At 52.5% G+C, this 25,837-nt stretch overlaps 11 protein-coding genes across 11 annotated transcripts; 3 read left to right on the plus strand and 8 right to left on the minus strand.

The window, feature by feature from the left end:
• Positions 1 to 238: 238 nt before the first annotated feature.
• On the minus strand, positions 239 to 1,107 carry Z519_11035 (uncharacterized protein; the record flags this gene model as incomplete). Its single annotated transcript, XM_016768748.1, has 2 exons — positions 239 to 976; positions 1,099 to 1,107. 2 exons carry the CDS (start codon positions 1,105 to 1,107, stop codon positions 239 to 241), a joined length of 747 nt encoding a protein of 248 aa, XP_016615135.1.
• Positions 1,108 to 2,250: 1,143 nt separating this feature from the next.
• Z519_11036 (uncharacterized protein) lies at positions 2,251 to 3,024 on the minus strand (the record flags this gene model as incomplete). The annotated part of the gene is made up of 1 exon (XM_016768749.1): positions 2,251 to 3,024. One exon carries the CDS (start codon positions 3,022 to 3,024, stop codon positions 2,251 to 2,253), a length of 774 nt encoding a protein of 257 aa, XP_016615136.1.
• Positions 3,025 to 3,954: 930 nt separating this feature from the next.
• Positions 3,955 to 5,793, minus strand: Z519_11037 (uncharacterized protein; the record flags this gene model as incomplete). The annotated part of the gene is made up of 1 exon (XM_016768750.1): positions 3,955 to 5,793. The coding sequence occupies one exon, from the start codon at positions 5,791 to 5,793 to the stop codon at positions 3,955 to 3,957; it is 1,839 nt and encodes a 612-aa protein (XP_016615137.1).
• A 1,140-nt stretch (positions 5,794 to 6,933) lies between these two features.
• Z519_11038 (uncharacterized protein) lies at positions 6,934 to 8,199 on the minus strand (the record flags this gene model as incomplete). The annotated part of the gene is made up of 1 exon (XM_016768751.1): positions 6,934 to 8,199. One exon carries the CDS (start codon positions 8,197 to 8,199, stop codon positions 6,934 to 6,936), a length of 1,266 nt encoding a protein of 421 aa, XP_016615138.1.
• Positions 8,200 to 11,571: 3,372 nt separating this feature from the next.
• Positions 11,572 to 12,251, minus strand: Z519_11039 (uncharacterized protein; the record flags this gene model as incomplete). The annotated part of the gene is made up of 2 exons (XM_016768752.1): positions 11,572 to 11,777; positions 11,846 to 12,251. The coding sequence occupies 2 exons, from the start codon at positions 12,249 to 12,251 to the stop codon at positions 11,572 to 11,574; spliced, it is 612 nt and encodes a 203-aa protein (XP_016615139.1).
• A 1,264-nt stretch (positions 12,252 to 13,515) lies between these two features.
• On the minus strand, positions 13,516 to 15,630 carry Z519_11040 (uncharacterized protein; the record flags this gene model as incomplete). Its single annotated transcript, XM_016768753.1, has 4 exons — positions 13,516 to 13,918; positions 13,975 to 14,899; positions 14,952 to 15,145; positions 15,194 to 15,630. The coding sequence occupies 4 exons, from the start codon at positions 15,628 to 15,630 to the stop codon at positions 13,516 to 13,518; spliced, it is 1,959 nt and encodes a 652-aa protein (XP_016615140.1).
• A 1,294-nt stretch (positions 15,631 to 16,924) lies between these two features.
• Z519_11041 (uncharacterized protein) lies at positions 16,925 to 19,630 on the minus strand (the record flags this gene model as incomplete). The annotated part of the gene is made up of 2 exons (XM_016768754.1): positions 16,925 to 17,755; positions 17,801 to 19,630. The coding sequence occupies 2 exons, from the start codon at positions 19,628 to 19,630 to the stop codon at positions 16,925 to 16,927; spliced, it is 2,661 nt and encodes an 886-aa protein (XP_016615141.1).
• A 973-nt stretch (positions 19,631 to 20,603) lies between these two features.
• Z519_11042 (uncharacterized protein) lies at positions 20,604 to 21,420 on the plus strand (the record flags this gene model as incomplete). Its single annotated transcript, XM_016768755.1, has 3 exons — positions 20,604 to 20,967; positions 21,024 to 21,254; positions 21,350 to 21,420. The coding sequence occupies 3 exons, from the start codon at positions 20,604 to 20,606 to the stop codon at positions 21,418 to 21,420; spliced, it is 666 nt and encodes a 221-aa protein (XP_016615142.1).
• Positions 21,421 to 22,242: 822 nt separating this feature from the next.
• Z519_11043 (uncharacterized protein) lies at positions 22,243 to 23,064 on the plus strand (the record flags this gene model as incomplete). Its single annotated transcript, XM_016768756.1, has 1 exon — positions 22,243 to 23,064. One exon carries the CDS (start codon positions 22,243 to 22,245, stop codon positions 23,062 to 23,064), a length of 822 nt encoding a protein of 273 aa, XP_016615143.1.
• A 674-nt stretch (positions 23,065 to 23,738) lies between these two features.
• Positions 23,739 to 24,536, minus strand: Z519_11044 (uncharacterized protein; the record flags this gene model as incomplete). The annotated part of the gene is made up of 1 exon (XM_016768757.1): positions 23,739 to 24,536. The coding sequence occupies one exon, from the start codon at positions 24,534 to 24,536 to the stop codon at positions 23,739 to 23,741; it is 798 nt and encodes a 265-aa protein (XP_016615144.1).
• A 563-nt stretch (positions 24,537 to 25,099) lies between these two features.
• Positions 25,100 to 25,684, plus strand: Z519_11045 (uncharacterized protein; the record flags this gene model as incomplete). The annotated part of the gene is made up of 1 exon (XM_016768758.1): positions 25,100 to 25,684. The coding sequence occupies one exon, from the start codon at positions 25,100 to 25,102 to the stop codon at positions 25,682 to 25,684; it is 585 nt and encodes a 194-aa protein (XP_016615145.1).
• Positions 25,685 to 25,837: the final 153 nt, after the last annotated feature.

Here is a 25,837-nt window from a genome sequence, read left to right on the forward strand (position 1 = left end):
CAAAGCTAACGAGGGCAGCTTAGCCGGTGGTCCTGGGAGCCGGCCTCAACCAGAAGGAGCTGCCAAAGAACGTTTGGTGCGAATGTCCCTTCGCTCTCGTTTATCCCATCTCCGTTCTGACTGGGCTCATTTATTCTTTTTAATTCACTCGGTACAGCATCAGAGGGCTCCTTTTATCATCTCATCACCCGGTCATGATCTTGCCAGGCCATCCCTAAATGGGAGAGCACGTAGCAATTTAGTTCACACCCTCAATCTTCTCCAAGATCGATGGGAAGTGCTCCCATTCGTACATGATCTCGACGCAGTTGCACTGTTCCCGGAGAACTTGGGCCATCTGGTTCATCTTCTCCTCGCCATCCTCTAACTTGTACACTCCGACGTACCCGATACAAGGGATGCCAGCACGCATGGCGGCAGTGGCACCACTCTTACTGTCTTCAACAGTGATACACTCATGTGGCTGGACACCGAGCTGCTCGCACGCAAAGTGGTAGATCTTAGGGTCAGGCTTGCTGGAAGGCGGGTTGAGAGAGGTGGCGGCACTGTAGACGTGCTGGTTGGGGAAGTAGTGGTCGATCTTGACCTTCTCGAGAGAGGCAACAACGCGTGGTTTGGCAGAGGTGCTGACAACAGCCATGGGGTATCCGGCCTTGTGCAAGCGCTCCAATTGCTCAGGGGCACCAGGGCATGGTTGACACTTTGCGGAGAGTTTGGCGGTGACTGCTCCAAGCTCCTTGTTGACATATTCCTCGAGCTGCTCTGCGGGCATCGAAAAACCATGCTTCTTCTGGAGACCGACCATCATACCACGGAAGTTCTGACCAACAAAGGTTTCGAGGAGGCCATCGACCGTGTAGCGATCGGGGACGCTGTACATCTCGAGGAGTTCATTCGTGAGGTCGGTGCAGGCCTCGAAGGCGAGACGCTCAGACAAGCAGAGGGTGTTGTCGCAGTCGAGGAGGACGTACTTGACCTGTAAGAAGACATATTGTTAGTCACTATCGCAGACTCTGTTTGCGTGACAGTGGCGAGCAAATGAGCGGTCAACGGCATCTGTTTGGTCATGGCGGGGTAGAGAGGAACAGGAAGGCTTACCTTGCCCATGTTGACAGTGATAATCAGCGAATCTGAGTCTAGAACAACAAAAGGAGAGAGATGAAGAGCAAGTCTATAAGATGAGGATGAAAGAAGAAAGCTACAGCAGAGGTAGTTGGTGTTTGAAGAGTGAAGGGAGGATCGTCAGAGCACAGGGTGGGATGTGACAGTCTGATAAGTTTTTGTTTATGGGAGAAACGGTGACGGCGATCGGGCAGCGGCGGGCAACGATTGGCGGCGGGCAGTGACTGGCGATTGGTGACTAGTGGGGGGCACTACTTGGGGGCACCAGGGGCTCCTAAGGCGGGAGGGTGAAGCTGGGGAAGCCGCCACAGCCATTCAAGAGCTGAGGATATTCAGTAGGGGGAACGCAAGGGGCGGCATGGGGCGCCCTGGTGGCTCTTTGACTTTGCGCTCTGGGCTGGTGGGCTTGTGGGCTTGTGGGCTTTGGCGGTGCGGCGTGGGTGCCAGCACTTCCAGCGGTTCAACATCTTGACCATTGGCCTGAGGTACGTCATATGCCTCACAATCTTTTCGTTCTCGTCAACAGCGTATCAACACGGCCACGTGAGACTACTGCCCAAGATGGCGGTGAAAGATATACCAAGTAGAACATTATGAGAGCTCCATTCTCGGTGCTCCTGCGACACTATTTTATCTAGCTTCTCTTCCCGCTCACCTTCCGGGTGGCAGATCCTCCAGCCTGCATTGTTCTAGACCTTCCTCAGAGCCCAGTCCAGGTCTTTCACCGCAGTCCCGGAAGGCTGATACCTGCAGCCGGAGAGACTTGCTTTTATCGTGAGCTGGGCCATATGGCTATATCTCCCCAAGAGGAAATATTTCCACCTTGCGGTCCGTGAGACGCACCGAGTGACCAGAGAAAAGTACCTTGCCTGTGTCGCAGCGTTTGGAGACGGGGGGGTCTCTTCACATGACCCGAGAATGGTCCATCCTGCTAGGAGTCGGCCGTTTGCTGGAGCATGAATGCTTCGTTTCGATCGCGAAGCGGGCACTTTCTCATTCGGAGACCAGCTCAAGAGCCCCTTCCAGGTGTATTCTGTTCCTCCGCAACCAACCAGTTTGCTGCGGGAGATTGTGCATCTTTGAGACTCGATTGACCTCCTTCTTGAAGTCTTGAGGCCGGTTTCGGCTTCAGAAGCCTCTTCTAGCACCCCTTCCACCTCGGTAGCCACCAGAATCTGGAAGTCTTTCTCCTCGCCTCCACTCACCGCTTGGTATATTGCCCGTGCCGCCAAAGTCGCCTCTTGAACCGTAGCCATTGAAGCTTCCCCTACCACTCATACCGTACCCGCCTCCTCGTACTCTCCCGTAGCCATTCTCTCTGGAACCTCCTCTGCCACTGACACTTCCTCGAGAAACCACGGTGCCATCGCTCAAGGGAGGAAACACAGCGCAATCGATAAAGTCTCCTATGACAAACCGCGCATCTTCCAGTGTCTTGCTCGCGTCATCTCCTTCGAGCTGAACGCGGCGGCCGCCGCCACCTCCACCGCCATCACCGCCGCCATTAGAGTATTCTGGCGCCGACACAACGATGCTCCCTATCTCTCTACTCAGGTACCTTCCTCGCCCCTCACTTTCTAGTCTCCCACCACCACCGCGGCTGGCATGGACATCGTGGTAGACGAGTCTGAAGTTCAGTCGCGTTCCAACGGCGGGGTCCGGTAGGATCTGCGGCAGCGCCTGCGTCAACAGAAGCGCGAGCTCTCTTAAGGTACAGCTCATCCAGGTGTAGATTTGCAAGTGGGCAGGTAGGTGAGGGTGCGGATTTGAGGGAGTCGGCACGGGGAAGTCGGTCAGGCTGTGGAAAGCGGAGGATCGGTAGCAGAAATTCAACAGGAACGGCGTGGTGGTTTGTCGATCAATGGTGGTCTTGGGAGGTTGGGGGGTCGGCGAGCGCGACATCGTAGGAGATCTATTGATCACTTGGAGGAATCTATCGCAGGGAGGACCGGAGAAGAGAGGATTGTGCAAAGATATCTCTTGTGGGAGTGTGATTCCTCAAATTTGTCTCTAGGCCAAAGTGCGTCCGAGGGGTAAAGAGGACATGTGGTGACGGAGGTAGAAGCAGTTCATGAACCGTAACTAATCAATGCAGCTGGTCGAGGTGAGACAGAGTATGTGAATGAGGTAATATGATATCCTCTCTTGTATTTCTGCACGACAATATGCAATGGGTGCAGAGGAGAAGTGATGGATAATAATGCGATGATGGACGCGACTTTTCTGCGCACTCTCCCCGGTGGCGGGCGCAGCCGCGGTAGTACGAGGTACGTGTACCTAGTACCCAAGAGGTACGTAACTCCCAAGTAATACACAACTAGTACTTGTACGGGGTGAGTGGGGAGTGACCGGGCTCAATGTCGGCTGAGCATTCTCCCCAGGTAGTGTGCCACCTTTTCAACATTCACAGAGGTGTTCAGATCTCGAGCTGAACCATGGTTGACTTGATCGGTCCTTGATCCATGTCTTTGGCGACCGAGAACTTGGCCCCTTCCGGCCTCTCAGTAAGCCTCTACTTCATCCTCCACCTAAACCTCCACCTCCGCCCAGACATCACAGCCCATTTCCTCGGCCTCGCAAGAATCAACCCTGACCTGTAATGCATTCGCAGTCCCTAGACCATGTCTTTGGTATTGGGGCAGCGTATGGCGTACGGGGTACGGCGAGATGAAGCTGGTTGGTGCCCGTAAACACGATCGAAAAGCTCTCTCTGTGAACTCGACAAGCCTGATGGCCAAGGTTTTCATGCAGGTGAAATCAGCGAAAGTTCCATACGGTGACCCAGGGCCATCGGATCGTGAAAGCACTCATCGCCGACAAAGAGCACCCATCTCAGGACGTGACATCAGGCTCGTCCAGTTCAGTTTTCTTCCTCGCCGTGCTCGACAGCATCCTGCTGAACCACTCCTCTCCATCGGGATGCAAGAAGTCCGTGTACAGAAAGCCTCTCAGCACCGTCCTCACTTCATCCCACGCCGCCACTCCGAGGTTCACGGCCTTGGTCGCGAAATGCGTCATGAACCAACAACCCGTATCCTCTGGCTTCATGCCCATAGACCATTCCGCGCTGGCCCCCACGTACAGTGCCCACAAGCGCGGGTTCTCGTATCTTTTATACTCGGGGGAATTAGGGTTCATGCTCTCACTCAGCTCGAGCAATTCTCGCATGTTAGACAGGATGGTGGATGTGGCGTCGAAGAGCCGCACACCGCACACGGTCGCGTTGAAGGAGATGGAGCGCATGTATAGCAGCGTGCCCAGTGAGATGTAGCCCTGGCACAAGGTGGGATGGATAAGATGTGGATGAGGAGAAGGAGGATGAGGATGAGGCGGATTGGCGTTAACGTGATGCCTTGCCTTTGCCTCGAGGAAGAAGTTCACAAGCCGCCCCTGGTGCAGGTACACCCGGACGAGCAACCAGCCCATCAGCGAGGTCGAGTGACGGGCGGACTCATCGCCGGAGGAGCCGGTTTGGAACAGCCAGACCGCGAGGCTCTCTCGTCGCTCGATGAACAGCGTGCGAAGTCCTGGATTGTCGACGATTGACCGATCCAAAAAGCGATCTTTTACTCCAGACAGGTCTGGTAGGTAAGGTTGCGCCGCGTCAACCACCGGCTGCAGCCTCCTGGGGAGCCATTCGTCCACGTCGAATATGGGTCTGCAAAGGAACATTGAGGATCGGTGTACGTCGTGATAGATCACGTACAACAGCAAGCTTACATCCAGCTTGTCTCCATCGTGCTCAAAGTAATGCCGCAATATGGTGAGATGGGCCCCAGTGCCGGCGCGGTTGCCGCTCAGTGTGTCCGCGCCCAGAAGGAGATTGATATGCCAGTAGAGCTGTCCGCGATGGACAACCTTGCCACCGGCAGCAGTGGTGAGACGTTTTCGCAGCACGGCCATGCTTTTGGTGCGGTAATATACGGCTTGCCTCTGGATGGCGGGATTTCTCGATACCACGGCGGCCTCTGTCGCGCAGCTTGCGATAAATCCCGACCCAGCACCTTCGTCCCCAAGACCGTCGACCCCGTCGCCCAGCCCGTCAATGCAGTCTCGCCAGTCCCGCCACGCACTGGCGCTTGTCATCCAATTGTGCTTGGTAGTGTGGTAAAGTGTCGGTATGACGAAGTCGCGGTGAAAGCTTAGCATGCCGTTGGCGCTGGGCGTGATTTCGATGGCGTAGGCACCAAAAGGGTCTGAATTGCCTTTGTCTAGAATCGTCATGATGGATTGTGGTTGGAGTGGTGGTGTTTTCATCTCGTGCGTTAACGTTGCGAGATCAGGTAGCTCGGACTCCTCTTCCTCCTCCTCGTTGATGAGAGAGTGAATCGCGATCTTTGTACGCGCTTGTTGCCTGCTCTCAGCTTCAGAGCCTGCTGCTTCTGAACCTTGCGCATATCTGGTAGGTTTCGCCTTTGTTGTTGGCTGGATACTATCGAGCACGGGCACCTCTATCGAAGCAGGTTCCTTGGCTTTTACCGACGGCTGAGCGTCGGACAAGGGGGCCTTTATCGAAGCCCGCAGAGCTCGCATCTCTTCTTGCCGTTTCCAGTTGCGATATTTGCTCTGCACGTGGGAGAAGACTTTCCGCCGGTTGGGCGAGGCCTTCATCTGACTTGCACTGTGGTTGACGAAAAGGAAATCGCCTTCGAAGGGTCGTTCGACTGGCATCTTTCACTTCCTTCGGAGGGGACAGGTCTCAGGCAGAACCAATGGTGCATGTAGCACACAAATACAGAGTTTTAGGGAACACTTACACCAAATCGAAGCTCTCTCTATACCTTCAGGTTTTGGTAGTGGAATTCAAGGACGGGAGAGTCCGGCCAGTGAGTGATGGACGTCCACTCTGCGTTTCTCCCCGTACGAGAAACACGAAGCTGACAATCCGCATCCAAGTCTCGGCCCCATGGCAACAAGCTTTTCCCCCGCAGCCTGGGACTGGCAATATGACAGACGGGAGGATTGGCCCTTTAACCAAAGTAGGCTGGTATAGGGAGCGCGTGTGGGAGGCGGAAGAAACGCAGCCCCAGAATCCTTCCTCAAGGAAATCTGGGACGGACTGACAGGAAGAGGCTGCTGTGGTTGGCTGCTGAGTAATCTGCGAAAGGGCGACCGCCGACGACCTGTTCCTTCAGTGGTGTGAGCGAGTAATCACTCCGAATAAAATAAAGGCGGTGACAGTGTGGGATTGACGAAGTTATTGTGGCGTGAGAGCAAGACAGATTCAACCTCCGTCGGTGGAGATGAAGGGAGGCATGATTTCTTTTCGCTTGTCGAACCCAGCCCATTGCCGATCATCCCCCAGGGCATCGAGATCCAGAGAAAGTAACAGGATCCCGCGCGTGGGTTGTTGGGGTTTCAACCCTGTATTGCCTTCTCCACTGTTGCCAAATTGTTTGACGGACCAGAGCGCGTGCAGAGCGCGTGCTTAGCGAGATATATATATCATAAGCATCCCGTATATACATACCCAGGTAGGTACTATAAAACAGACTATGTGCTGTGTTTCACGCAGCCTCGTTCCCCTATCTATCTCTATGCATCTATTATGTCGACGCGAGAATTGAGAGATACATAAGTATCCTCGTATCCAAGCCAAACAACCCCGCATTCACAGTCGTCGACTCTGGATTCTGGAGAACCAAAGTCGTATAGCCGAAGCCTATGCATTGCATATCCACGTCACTGGAGACGTCGTCATGTTCTTTCTGTCCCATACTGTTCCTTTTCCTTTTTGCAACTTTCAATCCTCTACCTTGTCCCTTGCTCTGTATCTAGTACATGTTGCTCCAGTACTCCCAACCGTCGTCTTTACAACCACACTGCTGTCGCCGCACCCACACCGTCGCCCAGCTTCGTCCTCGCAGCCTCTCTAATTTTGTCCCCATCCCAGCCCAAGACAAAGACAAATCCTTGCTCACTATCCGTCAGCGCCAGATACTCCACTCCGTCCACGGTCGGACCGGGTTGGATTGCATTTGCCCAGCCACCGCTTGTAGGCGTCTTCCACAACTTCAGCAAGCCCCTGTACTCGGGTGATTCCGGCTTTAGAATTGGGTAGCTTCTCATAGGAGGCCTGTAGGTGTAATCGGGCTCGAGCGAAGTGTCGATCTTGCCTTCCTCGGTCAATTTGTACACCGCGACATATCCTTGCTTCCCCTCTTTCAGTCCCCGTACGCTTGCGTACAAATACTTCGGTTTGCGTCCCGAGGACAAACTCGTGCGTACCTCGTCAGCCCAGAAATCACTCGGCTCGTCATATTCACGGACAATTCTCACCCCCTGTTCGTGCAGCAGATTCACGCCCCTGTTGGTGGTGGAGAACACGTCCACCATGCTGCTGTGTTCTTGTACGCAATAAACGAATTTCCCACTCGGATGGGGCCAGACGTGTCTTGGTCCGTCCCCGCTGCGAGGTGATTTGTGCATCTCAGCTCGGGTTAGTGCTCCCGTTTCAGGATCGACGGAAAATGTCCAGATACAGTCCCGACCGATATCTGCAACATACAATGCGCTGCCGTCGGGCGACAGATCTGCGGAATGGGCGCCGTGACGGAGTCCTCCGAAGTCCATCACGCTGCCATCATCCCGTTGTGGTTTCGAAAGGGTGAAAGAGAGAAGTTGCAGTGGCTGGATGTCTGATGACTTCCCTGCTCCGTTTTCTCGAGCACCATCAAACTCAGGTGGGGGGATAATGTTTCCGGTCTTCGGATCGAGGCTGAAGACCTCTCCTGTAGCTCCGCCGGCTGAATACAAAGCTTTTTCACTGGCTGTGACATAGCCACTGCGAGATCGAGTTGGTGCACTGTCTAGCAACTGAATATCTGTCGGCGATTTGACCACATAGGCGACTACGGCGGGAGGCTCCGTCCACGCGGTTGCGTAGAGGTTCCGGGTTCCGTCCTCCTTAAGAGGAGAGAGATGGAGCCAGGAGTGAGACCCGACGGCAGAGGCGCAATGAAGCACTTGGAGATCGCCTGATGACTCCTTCGAGGACGCTGAAGCAGGGGTAAATCTAAGTGTATAGAGCTCAGGGGTGTTGAATGTGCCGACAAGGAAGTCGAAGCTTTGGGCCATGGTAGAGGAATGAGGCCTTTTATGGACAAATCGTGGAACGAAATCCTCAAGGCGTTCGAATATATCAGGTTACGGGTTTCTTTATTCAAGTGATGTAGTCAACCTGCTCCCCGCTTTGATGGCCCTAAATGAACCAGCCTGTATATATATTTGGCAATCGGATCAACGCCTAGCGGCGAGTGGGAGCCGCAACCGAGGCGTGGGCAGGTTTGACCTTCCGCTTTTCGGATGGGTTCAGCGGCTTGGAACGCTAAGTCGAACGTCTATTTTTCGGATTTATAAATTCGGATTTTCAGGCTTTGTAGGCGGCCAGCGTTTGGGGCTAGAGGTTGGATGTCATGCTAGGGAGGGACGATGGGATGAAGGCGTAGTCGTGTTTGGTAATAGATATCACAGCTTTACATGCCAATCTACGTGAGCAGCCTCAATAGGCATGAAAGAAATGAAACTGCATTACAGAGAACTAGCTAAGAAGGATAGGGTTCCGTGGACGGAGATGTGTAATGTGCGATCATGTGATTACTAAGAAGTTGCCATCCTGAGTTCTGTGACATACTGGTAGGTGATCTGGTAACGGAAGATGGATGCTTGTTGAATTCCTCGTTGCTCGTTCGGACCGGGACCGGGGCCGGATTTTAGTTGTTCCTGGAGTCTTATCCGATGGGCTTCCCGCCGAGTATTCTAGGTAGCATCGCGCCTCAGCCTTGTCCGGGGAATTGGACTCATTTCCACCGCTTCTCACCACATCTCTTCGCTCTGGGCTGGAACCTGCAGTATGTCAGCTTCCGCCGGTTTCCTCTCTCGCTCGATAGCGATGGTCCTGCATTGCAGCACTGATGAACAAACTAATGCGAAATACGGTGCTATACGCTCTCCATACTAGTACCCGAAATCCTGGGATAAGAGCCTCAAACGCCACCGATGCCACTAGCGTCAATGGTCACGAGCCAGCAGGAGATCCGGCATTGGGTCTTTGTCCTGGGATTGTAAGAGAAGGCATATGCTAACAGACAGACCACCAGAGCAAACGTTGAAATGCCCTCCCGTATTCTCATCGTGTACAGAGACTCAAAGGCTGGAAGAGACTCTGAGGAGCTTGCGGAAATAGTGCCACTTTTCATCTGTATATCCTTCGCTTGCTCCCTAGCGTCTGCACTGTATTTGCACATCGGAATCACCTCGTTGCGGATGTCCTGGCAGGCAGGAATTCTCCTGACTTTAGGAGTTCCACCTTATCATTTTTATTCACTATTGGGCTAGAATAAAGATCTGCTAGGGGCAAACTAAACCAAATCCATCCATGCCTTCTGTTGCGCCGTGCCTATTTCTATAGGGAGTTTCTTATCCCGTCATTGGTTACACAAGATTAGCCTCGCTCAGCCTCCGAGGCCAATCTATCTCAGCACCTGTTCATGGGCACTAAATTGCTGGCTGAGCAAAGGATAAGATAGGGCAACGGTGACGTCGTCGGTGTCGCCAATCCATCGGTTCCTTTTATTTTATGGTCGAAACAGAGCCCTGCTGGCATTGCTGCAGGGTAGAGCCGTCAATACATTTGTTCCGACTCTCACCTCAACCATGCTTTACAGAAAGCCTGCCCAGGAGAGCTTCTTTCTAATGGCCTCATCTTACTCATGTGGCGTGGCTGGTAAGTCGGTGTAAGCCATTAATTGAGATGCTTCAGCATTCAGCTAAGCCTGCTCAACAGATCATGTGCGACACCTGCTGAAAGACGTCCGCCAGGAAGTCGTTCCGACAAACGCGTCAGCGTCGGTTTGGCCAGCCACCATTCCTTGATTCGGACCAAGGGCCATTTCTGAGAGCATGGAGCCGGGATTCAACCAGTCTGTCGAATTGTGCCGATATGAAGTAGGTGGCATCCCGGGGATGTACATACAAGAATTCCATCCGGTGTAGATACCACCCGAGATCACCATCACCTTGTTGATCAATACGGACCATTGATTGGTACTCTGAAGGACTCTCCCGGTGGAAAGTGGGACATTGGAATCTTCTGCTCTAATATCAAAATTGGCATCATTTATGCTCAAGCCAACGGCGTCGATGTAAGCGGAACCGCCCACCTATGGTTGACCTTAAACCGGAGGTCATCAATAAACTAACTGATGGTGACGCAACCGGCCCTTCAGATATCCACAGCAGATCAGTCGCGAAGGTGCCTCCGGCGACCTCGCTATTGTGAAGAGATGATAGGTTAAAAGATTGGATAGCAGTAACTTCCAGCGCGACCCGAATGTGTTTGCGAGGTTTGGTTCAAAACAAGGACATACGCAGGTAAAGTTGACAAGGTCAAGGTCTCTGTGCTGTGCTAGAATCTCCCCAGAGTTTATTGCGGTACACGGCTCGAAAGTGGGCAGCGGTCGGGGATTGGCGACGACCGCAGGCACCATTCCAATAAACAGCCAGACGCTCCAGCTGAAGGTGGATATTCGAGCGCACTTAGCGACAGCGACATCTGGTGAGCAAGAGATGCAGAGGACCGGTCCGATGCCGAAGATGTTGATCATGGCGGCATATAATGCGTCTATGTTAAAAGGTGCTGAAAGGCTTCTTGGTTGACTGACCATGATGATGGAGTGGAGAGCGGTCGTGCTAGAGTTGATAAAAGCATTCGTCGCTGGTGCGATTGCAACCCAAGGTTCCGCGGCCCCAGGGAGTAGTGGAAGGGTGCCTGCGTAAAAGGTATACCTTGCTGTTGCGCTGTACAGGCAACTTAATGGGTATGTACAGGTTACAAAGTCGGCCACGACTTGCGTTCGCTCGAGTAAACCCATCGTCTGGGCGACAACGGAGGACGTATGAGGAGAGTGCCGAATTTGAGGTGATGCTGCCCCCTGCCTCTTGGGGAAGCTACAGCTGGGCGAGAAGTCGATATTTATGTAGATCATCGAGCCTCAACGACGTCGAGGCCGAGGCGTAGCGAAAAGAGGCACAGCCATAATGAGCGGTGAACATCCCGACGCTCTATTTTGTGAATCAACTATCGACCTCTAACCTTGCCTCAACACAGAGGGAGCTCCTTCAGCCTGCGTCAGCCTGTAGTGCTCGACTAATGCAGCCCATTTCAGAGAGTCGAATAGGAGTTGAGTGATGGTCCTGCAATCAGTTAGTAGTTCTTGCTTGTAGCTTTGCAATCTGAGAAAGGCGACTGCTGGAAAAGGGAGAAAGGATATGGGGCGACGAAAAAGAAGCGGCGGTGGCGGTGCATCGCTCAGCCATCTGTTGTCTTGCAAAATCAATGGATTGGTCACAACTTCTCTAGATTTATATCCCTCCTCCCTCCACAGACTCCAGACGCCCCATCAAGGCGACTTCTGACATTCCCCAAATCTCCAACTATCGCCCTTTTTATTACTTGGCGCCGTGGACAAACACTCGTTCTTCGAGCGGCTTGAATGTCTTGGGGTACGTGTCACCGGCAGGTTTTCCAAAGACCAGCTGTGCCTTCAAGCTCCAGTTGGCGGGGACCTTCCAGGTTGCCGCAATCTTTTCGTCAATCAAGGGGTTATAGTGTTGTAGGTTTGCGCCAAAGCCTTCCTTCTCCAAAGCGGTCCATACTGATTCCCCGCTGAGTCAGCCCAACACGAAAGGAAAAGGGTGGGAGAGGATTGAAGGAGTTACTCACAAACAAATTGATGCATAGCATTGGTATGCTCGCTCCATTGAGGAAATTTATCCGCATAGAGGGGGTAGGCTTCCTGCAATTTGGCGACATCCTTGGGCTCCTCGTAGAACAAGATGGTGCCGTAGGCGGCCTTGAAGCCCTCGAGCTTCTTTTCCGAAGCAGGCCATGCCTCGGGCGGGGCGACCGCCTTGACAGCTGGGATAACAATATCGCCCCACAATTTCTTGTGCTCCTCGTTCAGCAGGACGACCACGCGGGTGGACTGTGAGTTGAAAGAGCTGGGCACATGCGTGATGGCCGTATTGACCAGTTCGTGGATCCTGGAGTCGGGAACGGGAGATTCGCTCGACAGAGCGTAGTAGGTGCGCCGGGACTTGATCGCGTCAAAGAAAGCGTCTGATGACATTTTGCTGGTTGATGACGTGAATTGGCGAGACTGGGATGGTGATCGTGGGAGACTGGGAGCGGCTGAAGGAGCGTTGTTGAGGGATGGTCTGGGAAGTGGAAAAGAGACGAACGCCGCGCGACGTGGCCTGATACTTAAATATCTGCAAGTCTGAGACGGCGCTGTGAGACGCATCCTGTTTCTTCTGCTCTTCCTCTTCCGATTTCTACGGATTGTACCGATCCTGACACAAACTGCTGTAGGTCCAAGAGATGGAGCCAATGCAGGGTGGACGACAGGTGCTTAAAAGTGGAGGGTTCGCCGAAGGGACGGATTGGATCGGATTGAATGTGGTGACTGGGAGATCGAATGTTCCATGGCCCAACGTGGTTACAGTGGTGGTTCGGGGGCTCTGTGGCTCCGTGGCTCCATCACCTGCTTGGGCAGTGGGCAACTGGGCAAGGCTGGAAGACATTCCGCGCTTTGTCAGTTCTGGTTGGTGATGATGCCGTAAGCACTGGCAATTGCGTCAAGACGATAATAAGTACTGAGGAGGATGGTGAGGATGGAGATGGAGAGGACGAGAAGGGATTGGTTTGCCGCCTCGGTTGCAATGGGAGAAAATTTGATTGCTTGACTCGAGAGCCACAATGTGGAGCTGTGCATCACCCATCGGCAGTTCAACCTGCGGTGGTTTGACAGCCATAGTATATGCCTCGTACGAGGTATGCCAAGGTGTCTTGTCGTCAAGAGGGTCCTCATTTTCAGATCGTTGTCATGAAAATGTGTTGGCCCTTTAGCTCGGAGATGAGGCTTAGGTTAGATAAGAGAGTAGGTAGGTACCATATGAATGAGCAGCTGACATTCGTTTTCATCCTATTCCACGTGCTTTCATGTAGGTAGGACATATGTGTGAGTGTGCGAGCATTGAGTGTTGGATGAAAACGTGAGGAAGTACTTCGTAGGAGGGGATTGGAATCTATATAGCTGCATCTCAGCCTTGTACGTGCATCCGGACCGTCGAGCCAGGAATCTGGGCGAAATTCGCCCGACTTTCCCACACGTGCGAACGTCAACGACTCAACGAGCTGTCACGGTGACCCAGATCCAGAATGTAAGCGGTATGCCAGAGAATGATTTGCTATTTTAGAACCATTACATGGTGTAGACAATGCCTGCCACAGTCTAAATACAGGGCAATCCGCATTCTCCATCTCTATGCGTCCATCCTCGACCGTTGACCGAAGATTTCACGCAACTTAGCCGCCTTCAAAAGCATGGCACCCTATGCACTCTTCTCTGGATCATGCCCGGCATTGGTGGTTGTGGTCACCGAACTACCGTTCGTTCGCGTCCTTCTCGACCGCACTTCCAAATCATGGTGTGCGCGGCTGCGAGTAGCATGCAACGCGGCCATGTTGGCTTCTTGTTCCTCATCATCACTACTGGTCTCCTCGTCCACCGGTTTTCGAATCGCCATGGTGGGAGCAAATTTCGACTTTTGACGGAGCTTCTTGCCAAAGAAGTAGAAACACACGGGAATCGGGACGCAGAGGGCAGCAATACAGCCCAGAAGCGTGCCGGCCCACTCAATACCCAGGTTATCAAACATCTGGCGTGAGAAAAGAGGGAAGCCCGCTGCAAGACACGACCGCAGGAAGGTGTTCGCCGCAATGGCAGAAGCAGCGCTAAACATGGTCAGTTCAGTCCATCCCAAGAAATGGACAGGGGCACCTTAACTTACAACATGAGATACGAGTCGATGATATAGTTGAAACAACAAATGAAAATGGCCAACAGGCCAAACCCGGTGAAGAGACCAGATAAGGTGGGGACGATCCAGTGGATCGATGCCTTGAAGCCCGTCCAGCCAAACCAGAAGAGACCAGCGGAAAATAACACGCCTCCGATCATGACGGGTGGGAGACGCCACTCTGGGACTGGAATTCCGCCATTTGCCGCCAGCTTCTTGTTGTAGGCCTTGGAATCCCAAATGATGAAACCTGCCACTATGAAGATTCCACAGACCATTCCGAAAAAGGGCAAGCCCGCTACCCCGGGTGTGATGTGGTGGACTCCCTGGAAGACCAGAGGGTATGCCGTCAGGAAACAGTACAGGAGGCCATATATAAACGACATGTAGCAGGTGATGGCAAGAATGATTGGCTCTGAGATTAGCAGCCGGATCGGACGGGAAAAATTCTTAGTGATGAGTTCATTGAAGTCCACCTCAACTTCCTCTTGCTTTGCATGGATGCCCCAATTCTTAGTTCGGCGGCGCAGTTCGGCGGCTTTACCCACCAGGACGACGGGAGCGTAAGATTCGTGGATGAACAACAAAACCAGGATCAAGGCCACCGAGCCCATTATGCCCGGAATATAGAGATTCCACCGCCAGCCGAGGTCGGATTTGTTAATGAACCCTCCAATGAATGGTCCTAGCATCGGGCCCATGAAAACCATGGAGGAGAAGATGACAATTGCCGTGCCTCTTTGGGTGTTGTCAAACATGTCGGCGAAGACGGCGGCGACGACGGCCAACGGGCATGAACCGAAAAAACCCGTGAAGAATCTGGTAATCATAACCGTCTGCAGATCCTTTGCTGTCGCACAACCGAAACAAAAGACGGAAAAGCCAAACATTGCGATCATAATAGGAAGTTTTCGGCCTGTTCGGAGATTATCAGCACGTCGACTCCTCTCGCTTTTGACACTAGTTACCTTGCAATTCTGAGAAAGGACCCCATATCAGCGGCCCAAATGCATATCCCAGGACGTAAAGGGATGTGCTAAGGGTGGCTACTTCGGCACTGACTCCGAAATGAGCGGCCACACTGAATGTGGACGCGGAGAAAATAGAGGAAGTAAAGGTACTGCACAAGCAGACATAAGCTAAAATAGCGCCCATGTATAACCTGCAACTGATCAGCATAGACATCACCCGTCGCCCAGTGTACACTCACTTTCTTCGGAGCGGCCAATTTTGGGGATGGAGAGGATCATCTTTGCCATCAAATTCCACGACATACTCTTCCTGCGCTGGCAGATCGGGAGGATATGGTTTTCCACCGCCAAATTCCGGCAAAGGTCGGGTGTCAGCCTTCGACTTTACGCTTGCTCCCACTGTCTGTATCTGTTGCAACCGATGTGTTTCCGTTCTAAGGTCTTCGATGGGGTGGGTTCTTGTTCTGACTGCCCTGGCCGAAGGAACGCTGGACGCTCCAGCAGTGGCTATTCGGCCCATATCGGGAGCGGTTGATGTGCTGGAGCCCGAGGAGCTGGATATGGAAGATTGCTGAGATCTCTGGCTGCGCAATGACCGGCGCTCTTTACTCTCGTGGGACCATTGTCGCGTGGCCTGGACCTCAGCCCGCTCCATGTCCCGATCCACAATATCCATGTTGGTAGACGCGCAACTGCTCTTCCAGCGTGTATTCGTATGTTTGATCCGTAGGAGGGGGCTTATGCTAGGGGGATGTCCCCAGAGTCTTGGGATATCTCGGTTATAAAGTGGCGTACACCCTTTCTTTGGCTTGGTGTATGAGGTCAGTGGTGGCGATGCGATGGCGGGGAGGAATCAGACGTGCACGTCAACCGGCCTCGGACCGCGATAATGGGGGACCGAGAAGTCCGGTATGAATGGATACGAACGGATATTGGGAGCCCGGTATCCGGTTGGACGTAGAGAGTGGTCAGAGAGGAGATACGAGGGTAGACAGTGAGAGCGACGGGCAAATATAACGGAGGGTTGGAGTGAGGGCGAGAAGCGAGAAGCGAGAACGAGAGTAACAGAATTTATCTCAAATCCAGGTCGACCAAGCAACGGTTAGTCTATGCTGGCCATGCGAACAATCGCCAATGGATACAGGTAGAAAGGATCGTGTGTGCTAACGGTAGTGAGAGGAGATTCAATTCAATGGCGATGGTGATGGAGGGTGCAGATGGAGAGCATGATGACACAACGCAGGCAGCTAATCACCGCTAAAGGGCTACGCCTGCGAAATATGACATGGCTCCTCCAAGCTCCCTTCCCCCCTCGCGACCAGCCTTTTCCCGTCTTCGATTTGGATTCTCAAACAACAACCAGGGGGTCAGAGGGGCTTCTGCAACATCCACCACGATCCAGCGAGCGAGGTAAGATCTTTGCTCTCCCAGGAATAGCTGGGTGCTCGGTTGACCATGATTTGCGGCCGTACGAGGTAGTGCGCATGGCCGAAGGAACGAAGCACACCGATGGGAGGCCCTAAAAAAACACACCACACACCGGCTCGCCAGCTATTCGCCTGCACTCCTGGCGATCCCCTGCCACCACCCGCACTTTCAGCCGAATCATCGTCTCCAGCGAACCCAGCAACTGCCATGTCGGTGTCATGCATCGGCTGGCTGCTGATTAAGCCTCGTGAACTACGATTAGCCTGCACGACGGTGCCGACTTTATCTCTCAATCCTCCCACTCCCAACCGCTGACAAAGGTGCACGTCGACCGCCTCGGTGCCTCCTCTGCCCTCAACACAAATTACTCAGCGTGCAGCTACTGCCTCTGCCGCAAATAGCCTATCAAAATAGTCGCGAACGACTGGTTTCCTTCGTGCCGAATCGATCAAAATCCAAAGGAAAACAATTCAAAAGAGTCCTATGGATGGTGGGCTTATAATATCCTAGAACAAGCTTCAGATAAAGCTTCGAGCTATCCCTCACGCGTCCCGAGACCGAGTGGTCAACCGGTTCCGCCGTCGGATCTCTGACCACCGAGTGTAGTCGCCCGCCTCGAGGATATTTATCTTGCGTGTCAATCCGGTTGGGTTACCCAGGATCACAGGCTCCCACTCTTCTTCTCCCTCTCCGACAACTCGATCCTGCCGACCTGGGATCATCTGAACATTTTTCCATCTGAACAGGACAACCGTGAGAAGAAGAGTCAGTGCCATAAGGACACCCGCGACGATGCCAGCTGCCTGCATACCACCGTACCTCCGTTCGACTCGACCCCCAATGCCCGTTGCCACGGCGCCGAACACGAACTTTAGAGATTGAATAACTGCCATGCCTGCACTGACTCGGGGATAGCAGGAGAAATTCGTTCGTTGTTCCCTTATTCGTCCTGTGACTGATCTCGGAGGCGGGCGACCCGTCATTCCTGGTTGCAAGTCCGATGTATCAAAGGTTAGCATTGTGAGAGCATAACACTCTGCAATGGCCAGGTTCGAACCAAACCCAACGAAAGCAGCAAACAAACATGGCACAGCGACGGGAAAAGGAGGTTGTCTTGATGACAGGGCGTATCCAATCGCTGCCAGAGGGAGAAAAATCGTGAAGAACGTCCGCCGCACCGTATGTGACCGCCACACTATGGCTTTTTGGAATGTCATGCTGTCCGTCCGAGGAGGGTGGTATCGGGAACGACTGAGCCAAGAAGCTGTCTGAAAAGGTATTGCCAAAGCTGATCCCATCGCCAGTGAAAGAACGCAGATTCCAACTTCATCTGGACGGTAACGGTATTCAGTCGAAGCCAATGCTCCAAGCAACTGTTGGTGTTAGCCAACCACTACCAATCATGGTCAATGACTCACCATCAACACCAAGGTGAATTGTGCATACACCCAAGCTGCATAAATAGACAGTACCAGAAAGCCAGGCTGCTTGACCATTCGCCAACTCATCCGCAGAGCGGCGGTGATCTCTTCGCCCCACCAGTACGGCCCATTCCCGGTGAGATGAAGTTTGACCTCCCCACGAGCAACCCTGCTGAAGCTCCCACTCTCGCCAGTGATCTCCGCAATTGTTCGTCGGAATGCTGATCGGCGCACTTCTGGCGTGATAAGGTTGAGCAGGATAACAGCCACTAGGAGGAGAAACGAAATCCAAAAGCCCCAATCGACCGAAGTATGGCTTATGATCAGTGCTCCAGTAAGGAATCCAATGCTGATCGAGCCTATCGTGCACCAGGACCAGATTGCTAGCCACACTCCCATTCCACCTCCGTGCCGGCGGACATCATACGGGTCGCCAAGCTCATGCGAATCACTGCTCTGCAGCGATGCACCGAAGATGTCCAACATTGTCGCAAGGTTATTGATGTCCACAAATCCAAGGACAAAGCCTGACATACCGCGAGACAGGAGTAAAATAATGCGGTATCTGCTCACATCTGGTGATCGGAATGCAATAACCATCAGGCCCTGAGGTATTTGCAGACACAATGCCAATGCGAGCGCTGCAAGGGTGTAGGGTTTCCGTCCATGCAACAACGGCAGAGGCCAGAATATCAAAGTTGGTATGGCAAGTCCCAGGTAGAGGAAGAGGTTCCCCAGAATGACTTGGCTGTCCAAGTCAACAATGACATACTGAATTGCTGGGACCTCTCCTGCATAGATCCCAAGAAGTAAACCCAGGCAAGTAACATTGATACAGCTCACCACCGCAGCGAATCGCTTCCGAGAGTTTGGCCAATTGCGAGCCATGGGTGCATGGTGACAAGTCGTGTGAACATCCAGATCGTCCGCTCGTTCAGGGAGGTCAATGTGCTGTACGCCATTGAGGTCAACCTTGTAGGAAGGATAGGGCGATGGGTGTGCCATGTTGATGCTCACGTGCCGGGATGGAATCCCAAACATTTGACTGAAGTGTCTTTCGTGGCCCAGTCCAGGCTTACCTAACAACGGTTCCTTGTCTTCATCAAAATGGACATCCAGGTGGTCACCATTCAGCTGGAGAGTAGGTATTGGCCTTGAAGTGGAAGAACTGCTTTCTTCGATGGCATTGGCAGATGTGACGCGAGGGCCAATCCGGGGAGGGCGGAGGAATCGGGCCGCCGGGCTTTTGAGATCCAAAGGCAGTTCTGTTGATCTCCTATCCCTCGATAATTTTGTCTTTCTTTCTTCTAAAGGCTCAGCCATTGGTTCTGGGAGGAGGATCCGCAGGTTATCAGCAATGCACGCCCCTCGGCCGCGAAGGCTTTCTTCCCCTATCTCTATCTCATCTCCCTGGAAAGATGGCTCTGTCACAGATGGCCGTGACTTGGGGGACTGACCGTTTTCTGAAGGGGATACGAAATCGCTCGTCTTTGTGCAGACATCTTCTAGGTATTTGCTGACCTTCTTTGCGAGACCCAGTGGTGGTCGACATGGCGGACTGAGCAGATTGCTACCTCGTTGTTCTGCAATATGGCAGTTATCGTGAGGAGACCCGGCACTCTCGGCAAGCTTGACGGCCTCGTCGACCAGCCGTTCTAGTTCCCGAATAGTTCGAGCCATGGACGCCGACAATTTCTCATCTGATTCGCCATCCTCTCCGTTTCCCACTTCGTCAATGCTGTCCTGGCGGGATATCTCCGGGAAACAATCATTATGAGCAGGGTGATTTTCAAATTGCCTAGCAGCCTGATCTTTGGCTGTTCCCATTCGCCGAGATACGTGAGGATGTGGACTGGTATGGGAGGACTCAGAGATGGAGCTGCAGCACTTTGCTCGGTTTTAGCTGCGGGATGATTAGGATATCATGAGCATGACTGTCGGGAAAAATAACTGAGAGAATACAAGATGACAAGGAGAGTCGGGGCGCGAAAAAATAATAGCATAATTGACGGGAGATGCATTTTTTGCACCATGGAGGACCATCGGGTATGTTGTATGCACCATCCGCTCCGACCATGTCCGCAGCTTCCTGAATCCGATTCCCATCACTGAGATGGCAGTGTCGATCGAAGGCATGGTGTGGTCTCCATGGCGAGATAGCGAGATGGTTAATCGCTAATGCCATTCTGCCAAGCTTTTTCTGGGCGAAGCTTGTCCATGAGCTTAGCAGTGGGAGGATCAACAGGAGAAGCGGGGCAGCTGTGCTTCGGGGCGAGCCGATCGATTGTCCCTGGGATGATAGCTATGCCCTGTTCTAGCTATAATACAAGATGAGGAACTATGCAAGTGTTGATGAGTAAGCAGGAACAAAGGTCAAAGGGACGAAGCGCTTGAGGGCCGTGCAGTGGTCACCGATTGATCGCATAGTGGCAGTGGCAGTGGCAGTGGCAGTGGCTCGTCTATTTGATTCGCGATTTTACCCCTCCAACGCCTCCGCCACCATCATCCATCTGCTGTTCTCCAGTCACTCCATCGTTTCAGGAAGTTTGGACGTGTCAGCGCTCGTTTCGTGCCACGCTACGCCACGCGACCGTGTCATGCTCTGCTCCCCCGTTAAGACTGGCGGCACCGTCATCTTTGGCTTGTTTCAACCTCGACTTTCATTTCCTCTCTCCCTTTCTTTCCTCGCCCATCAACACTTCCATTCTCTTCCTTGACTTTGTTTACTCCTGACTTGGATGCCACTACGTTCATTCTAAGCTTTACGACCTCCACGACTTGGTATACCCCCTCCCTCACCATGTCTTACTATAACGATCGACCGCAAGACTCCTACAGCCGGGACCCGTACGACCAGCCCCAATCATATGGGGGTCGCCCTCAGGTACCCTATCCGTGGGAAGCCGAATGGGATGAGCGTGACGGCCGCTGGTTTTTCGTCAATCGTGAAACCGGAGAGCGTACCTTCCAGCACCCGCAACCGTCCTATGGCGGATGTGGCTACGATGAGAGTGGCTCTGGACAAGGTTATGGTGGAGCAGATGACAGGAGACGCTACGAGCAAGAATCAGAGAAGAAGTCGCACACCGGTCGGAATATTGCACTTGGTGCAGCTGCAGGACTCCTCGGCGGCGCGCTCTTGATGCATGAAGGAGAGAAAGTGGGTGAGTAGAGCTGCACCCGTTCCTCCTGTGACAGTTGTGTCTGACGGTCACTACAGAGGACAAATGGGACGATGCCAAGAATGATGTCGAGAACGACTTCCGTGACGGAGTCCAAGACGTTGAGAACTTCCCAGACAATGCCGCACGCTGGACCGGAGAAAAGGTTCAAGAGGTGGAGGATATTCCCCAAGATATTGACCGCAAATGGGACAACGCAGTTCAGGACGTTGAAGATGTGCCGGAAGACGTTGCCGGTTGGGCTGGTCGAAAGGTCGGGGATGTCGAGAGTAAGTCCCCTCATACCTGGAGAAATATTACTAGAAGCAATTTACGGAGCTCTTCGCTTTCCCAGTACAGCTGCATGGTGCTAACGATAGATCAGGATTCGGTGACGACGTTGACAACGCTTACGACCAAGGCCGTGATGATGCCCGATACGATGACAACTACTAAGCGGGCTCGAGTTTCTCGGAGTTCTATTTCTACTAAGCTTTCGGCGGTTTAGGTAGAGATAAGGATATGACCCTCTTCGCGGACCACACCACAACGTTCCATAGTTGACATAGAGCTTCCGCCTCTTCGCGGGCAACAAGTCGGTTGTCGGCACTCATCAATAAGGCGCCATTAGCCTTCTGATAGTCTTTAATTATCATTTTGGTGCGCAACCTTCTCGAACACCGTTCAGATCAAAAAGTGCCGTCAACGCCTTTGTTTTATCCACACCCGATATCCGCCGGGACATGTCTTAGGACTTTTCAGGGGATGGGACATTCCCAGTGGATTGCCAGTGTAACAGTATCCCTCAGAAAAGTGTGCACGGACACGACTAACAGGAGATCATTTCAGGCATTTGCATTCTCGTTTGCGTAAGTACATCCTATATTCTGTGGGTTGATGGGAATGGCTCTGATGAATCAGCTCCTCGATAAGACGACAACACCAGCCAAATCCAGATTTTGCTGCCACTGGGCGCTCTTCTCATGGCTGAGAATCTGAGACACAGCTTGCCGAAAGAAAGAGACATTTCGGCTTGTTAGTGCACGTCTGCAACAGGAGCTGTACAGAACTGAACGGAATCTCCGAGACACCAGCTCGGTCAGGAAATAAAGAACTGGGCCGAATAGGATTGTATAGTTCGTAACCCCAAGATGAGAGGTGAAAATGTTTAAAAGGGCGATGGCGCACCAGCTTGGTTCGTGTCCAAATCAACGGATAACTCATTATCTGTCTTCTATTTCCCATCTGCCACCGTCTCTCACGCGCATTATCACCATCATGGCTGGACTTACCGAAGAAGACGCAACTAAGGACTGCGCTCCCGTTTGGTCGTGGACACACAAAGGGCTGGGGGTGATATTGAATCCAGCTAGTATTGTCCAACTGACGGGAGATCTCGACCGCGACCTCGTTGGCCTTCTTGAACATGCCACTTCACTACTCAACATTAGTGAATCGCTTCACAATGCCCAGGAACAGCTAGCGACCAAAGAATACCCCAGGCTTGCTCCAATAATCAACACGGCTGGGTCAAACTCTTCTTCCAGGACCATGGTCCAGCCTCCCCGCTCCGGTGCTGACTATGTGGATGGGTCACTCTCGAGCACCAGCTACCAAAAGCCACTTTGCGAGCCACAATCAGTCGGTCAAATGACTCTCCTGAACTTCGACAATTCAGACCCCGATCCCCACTCCCAAGGCACCTCCGTTGCCGGTGGAAGGAGATCGTATGCACCCAGGAGACCGCTGGAACTAAACAAGATCCTCTCCGTCGACAAGATAGTCGATGACCTTTTGGCGGCAGCTGGCGCGACTATGAGATTCATCAGAGCTCGGATTTTGTGGGAATCATTTTGTATCTTTCATCGCCATTCCTCTCGTCATAAAGATGACAGAGAGGTTCAGGTGGCTATCGTGGACCGTTTCCAAAAATATGCACAAATCTACAAAGAAATTCAGGGGATGCTCCTTCGCGGTCGAGTTGACCACCTCCAGGATTTCCGGGAAGAGATGAGTCACCTGTCGAATATTTTTGAGGTCACGCATCAGCTACGGATCGCTCAACAGCAGCTATTAGAGCAGCAACACTGGGAGGACTGATGGGAAGGTGATGGCGACGAAGCAGTGCGGCAGCGAGTACTCTGTGTTCGAGGAATCCTAGGATCTGCACAAGCATTCTCATCAAATACAAGGAGGGATTCACATGGACGTATTAAACTTAGTTAGTAGAGTGTATTGGGCTCTGTATATGGAGTAGGGCTTTCAAATGGAAAAGGCACAGCACCGAACTATCTGGATTCAATCTGAGCGAGACTTCAGAAAATAAACGCTGGGCGAAACCAAGACTATCTGGAAGGCATAATCTTCTCTTTTTCTTCATCCAAATCATCAAAAACTCCTTTTTCTTCTCCTTCCCGCAGATATACTGGTAGGCAACGTCCACCGAGTCTTGAGGCAGATTCGACTCTGCCGCAATCAAAGCCTGGACTCAGTTCAGAGCCAACCTCAACTCACGTGGCAGCGTCTATCCTTTTAACGAAAACGCGATTCAACTTGGTGTTTTTGTCCGATCCAAGCCCTTGATAAACGCGACTCGATGAGGGTTCCCAGCACCATCTATTCAGCACGACCTCCAAATCTGTGCTTAGCTAAAGGGCGTGCTTGATAGCCTCTTCGAAGCTATGGTGAGCACTAAACCAAGGGTGATCATGTCTAATTCATTTGGCCTTCGACGAACAATTGCTTGGTCTAGTTTTCATCTTTCTCGAGCTTTATTAAGATGGCCATTGAAATCGTATGTTGTTCTTCTCAAGCCCTTCTCTCACGACATCAATGCCACCGGACTTGATCATCCACTCCAGCCGATGATCCCGGTACTCCCTCTTGAGCAGACCCTTCTGCAAGAACTCGTAAGCTGCAGTCACAACCTTTACACCTGCCGAGAACTCTTCAAATACCGACTTCACCGACTTCCGTTCTTTTGCCCGTTCGTACCAATTCCTGAGCGGCGTTCCAGGTTCAGGCTCTAGGCCGTACGATGTCGATCGGTTCACGAAGGGCCATACACAGATGTCCGCATAGCCAAACATGTCGCCCCCGAACCACTCGGCATCACCAAGCTGTTCCGTAAGCCAGGCCTGGATCTGCGTTGCCTGGTGCTTCGCCTTCTCCTTCATCCTCGCCGCCAAGTCGCCGTCAGCTCGCTTGAACGTTTCGATCTCGCCCATAGCCCAGTTTATCGCTTCGTACTGCGAGTCGCACACGTCTTCGATCATACGTGCTTTCGCGCGCCCTGAGGCATCCGCTGGCCGGAGCGGTACATTGGGATATTTATCTTCGATGTACTCAAGGATGATCGTCGAATCGAAGATCTTGATATCGCGGTCGACCAATGCGGGAAGTTCAAGGCGGTGGTTGTGCTTTACGAACTCCGGGCCTAGAAGTGCTAGATTGCAACTGCCGCCGCCTTTCGGAGTCTTGGCTTCGAAGGGAATGTTCTTCTCGCGGAGGGCGATACGGACTTTTTGAGCAAAGGGACTCACAGGGTGGTCCCAAAGGAGAAGATCGGTCATTATTCTGTCGAGAGTTGATATTGCTTTTTGCGATATTTAGACGGCTTTCTCTTCCTTTTGAAATCTTTAGATAAGAGTCCTTATTTGCCTCCCACCTGCGACAAGGATCTCGAACAGAACCAACTCAAGAAATGTTCAGACTCTGGTCATACAGCTCCCGACTGTTGACAGGAGGACAGGGACAAGGTCTTCACTGTTGGGAGATTTTGTCCGACGCTCGCGGCGCTGGACGGGGACGCGGAAAAAGGATCTACAAAGCGAGTTTTCCGCCTCCCTCGTCATGATTCAAACTTCTGCGACGCGAGGGAATCTGCTGGCATCTAGCCACCCGCGACAATTGATCGAGATCCCGCACTGGCAGATTTCTAGCTTATAAACCTGAAGGCGAGGCGTGCGCCGTGTTCAGAGCCGTTACTTTTGGTGGACTTGGTTGTACCCTTTCCGCACACTGGCTCATATGAAGGTTTGTAACACATCGGATTTGTTTCTGCTGAACGCCATTATCTTTTTTGGGGGTGTTGATCCTAGGCACTTCTGTTCATCGAGTTGGACGATCCGAGAAGATGGATAGTATTGGAACTGATGAAAGCCCAAAGTCACCTTTCCCTGACCCAACGGTCCTCGTGACTGGACACAATTCTACAGGCAAGGCCATTGTTCAAAGCTCGACCGTTGAAGAAGCCAAAGCATATCAAGGGATGAGAGTTAGCCACAGCCTCATCTATACTACTTCCGAGTTCCCACCCGACCTCAATGAGGACAAGGATATCAAATTGCACGAAAAGATCAAGGCGTCGGGAAATCTTAAGATCGTCAACCCGCACGGCACCGTCATCCGCATTGTTAATTTTGCACCTTACAACAAGTCCATGATGCACCGCACACAGAGTCTGGACTACGGCATTGTACTTGAAGGAGAGATGGTAATGGAGTTGGACGACGGAAGTAGGACGCTCATGCACAAAGGGGACGTTGCGGTTCAACGCGCGACGATGCATACGTGGAAGAATGCCAGTGAAACAGAGTGGGCAAGGATGTTGTTTATCTTGCAAGACTGCCACCCGGTTCTTGTTGGTGGGCAAAGGCTCAAAGAAGACCTGGGTCATGTTGGATATAGTGTGTTTCCCAGTAGCGGCAACGACGAATAGATAATGCACGTCCACGTAAAGACAGGGGCAAGGCATGGCGTGTATAGTTATCAGATCAACCTCAAATTCTAGCTGCATATTGTTATGGGAATGAAAGCAGTCCGTTTACAGGGACTGCAACAAACGTGAAGGCGCAAGGTAGCAAGTCTGATG

Source organism: Cladophialophora bantiana (assembly GCF_000835475.1).
Source record: "Cladophialophora bantiana CBS 173.52 unplaced genomic scaffold supercont1.20, whole genome shotgun sequence".
Classification (NCBI taxonomy): domain Eukaryota; kingdom Fungi; phylum Ascomycota; class Eurotiomycetes; order Chaetothyriales; family Herpotrichiellaceae; genus Cladophialophora; species Cladophialophora bantiana.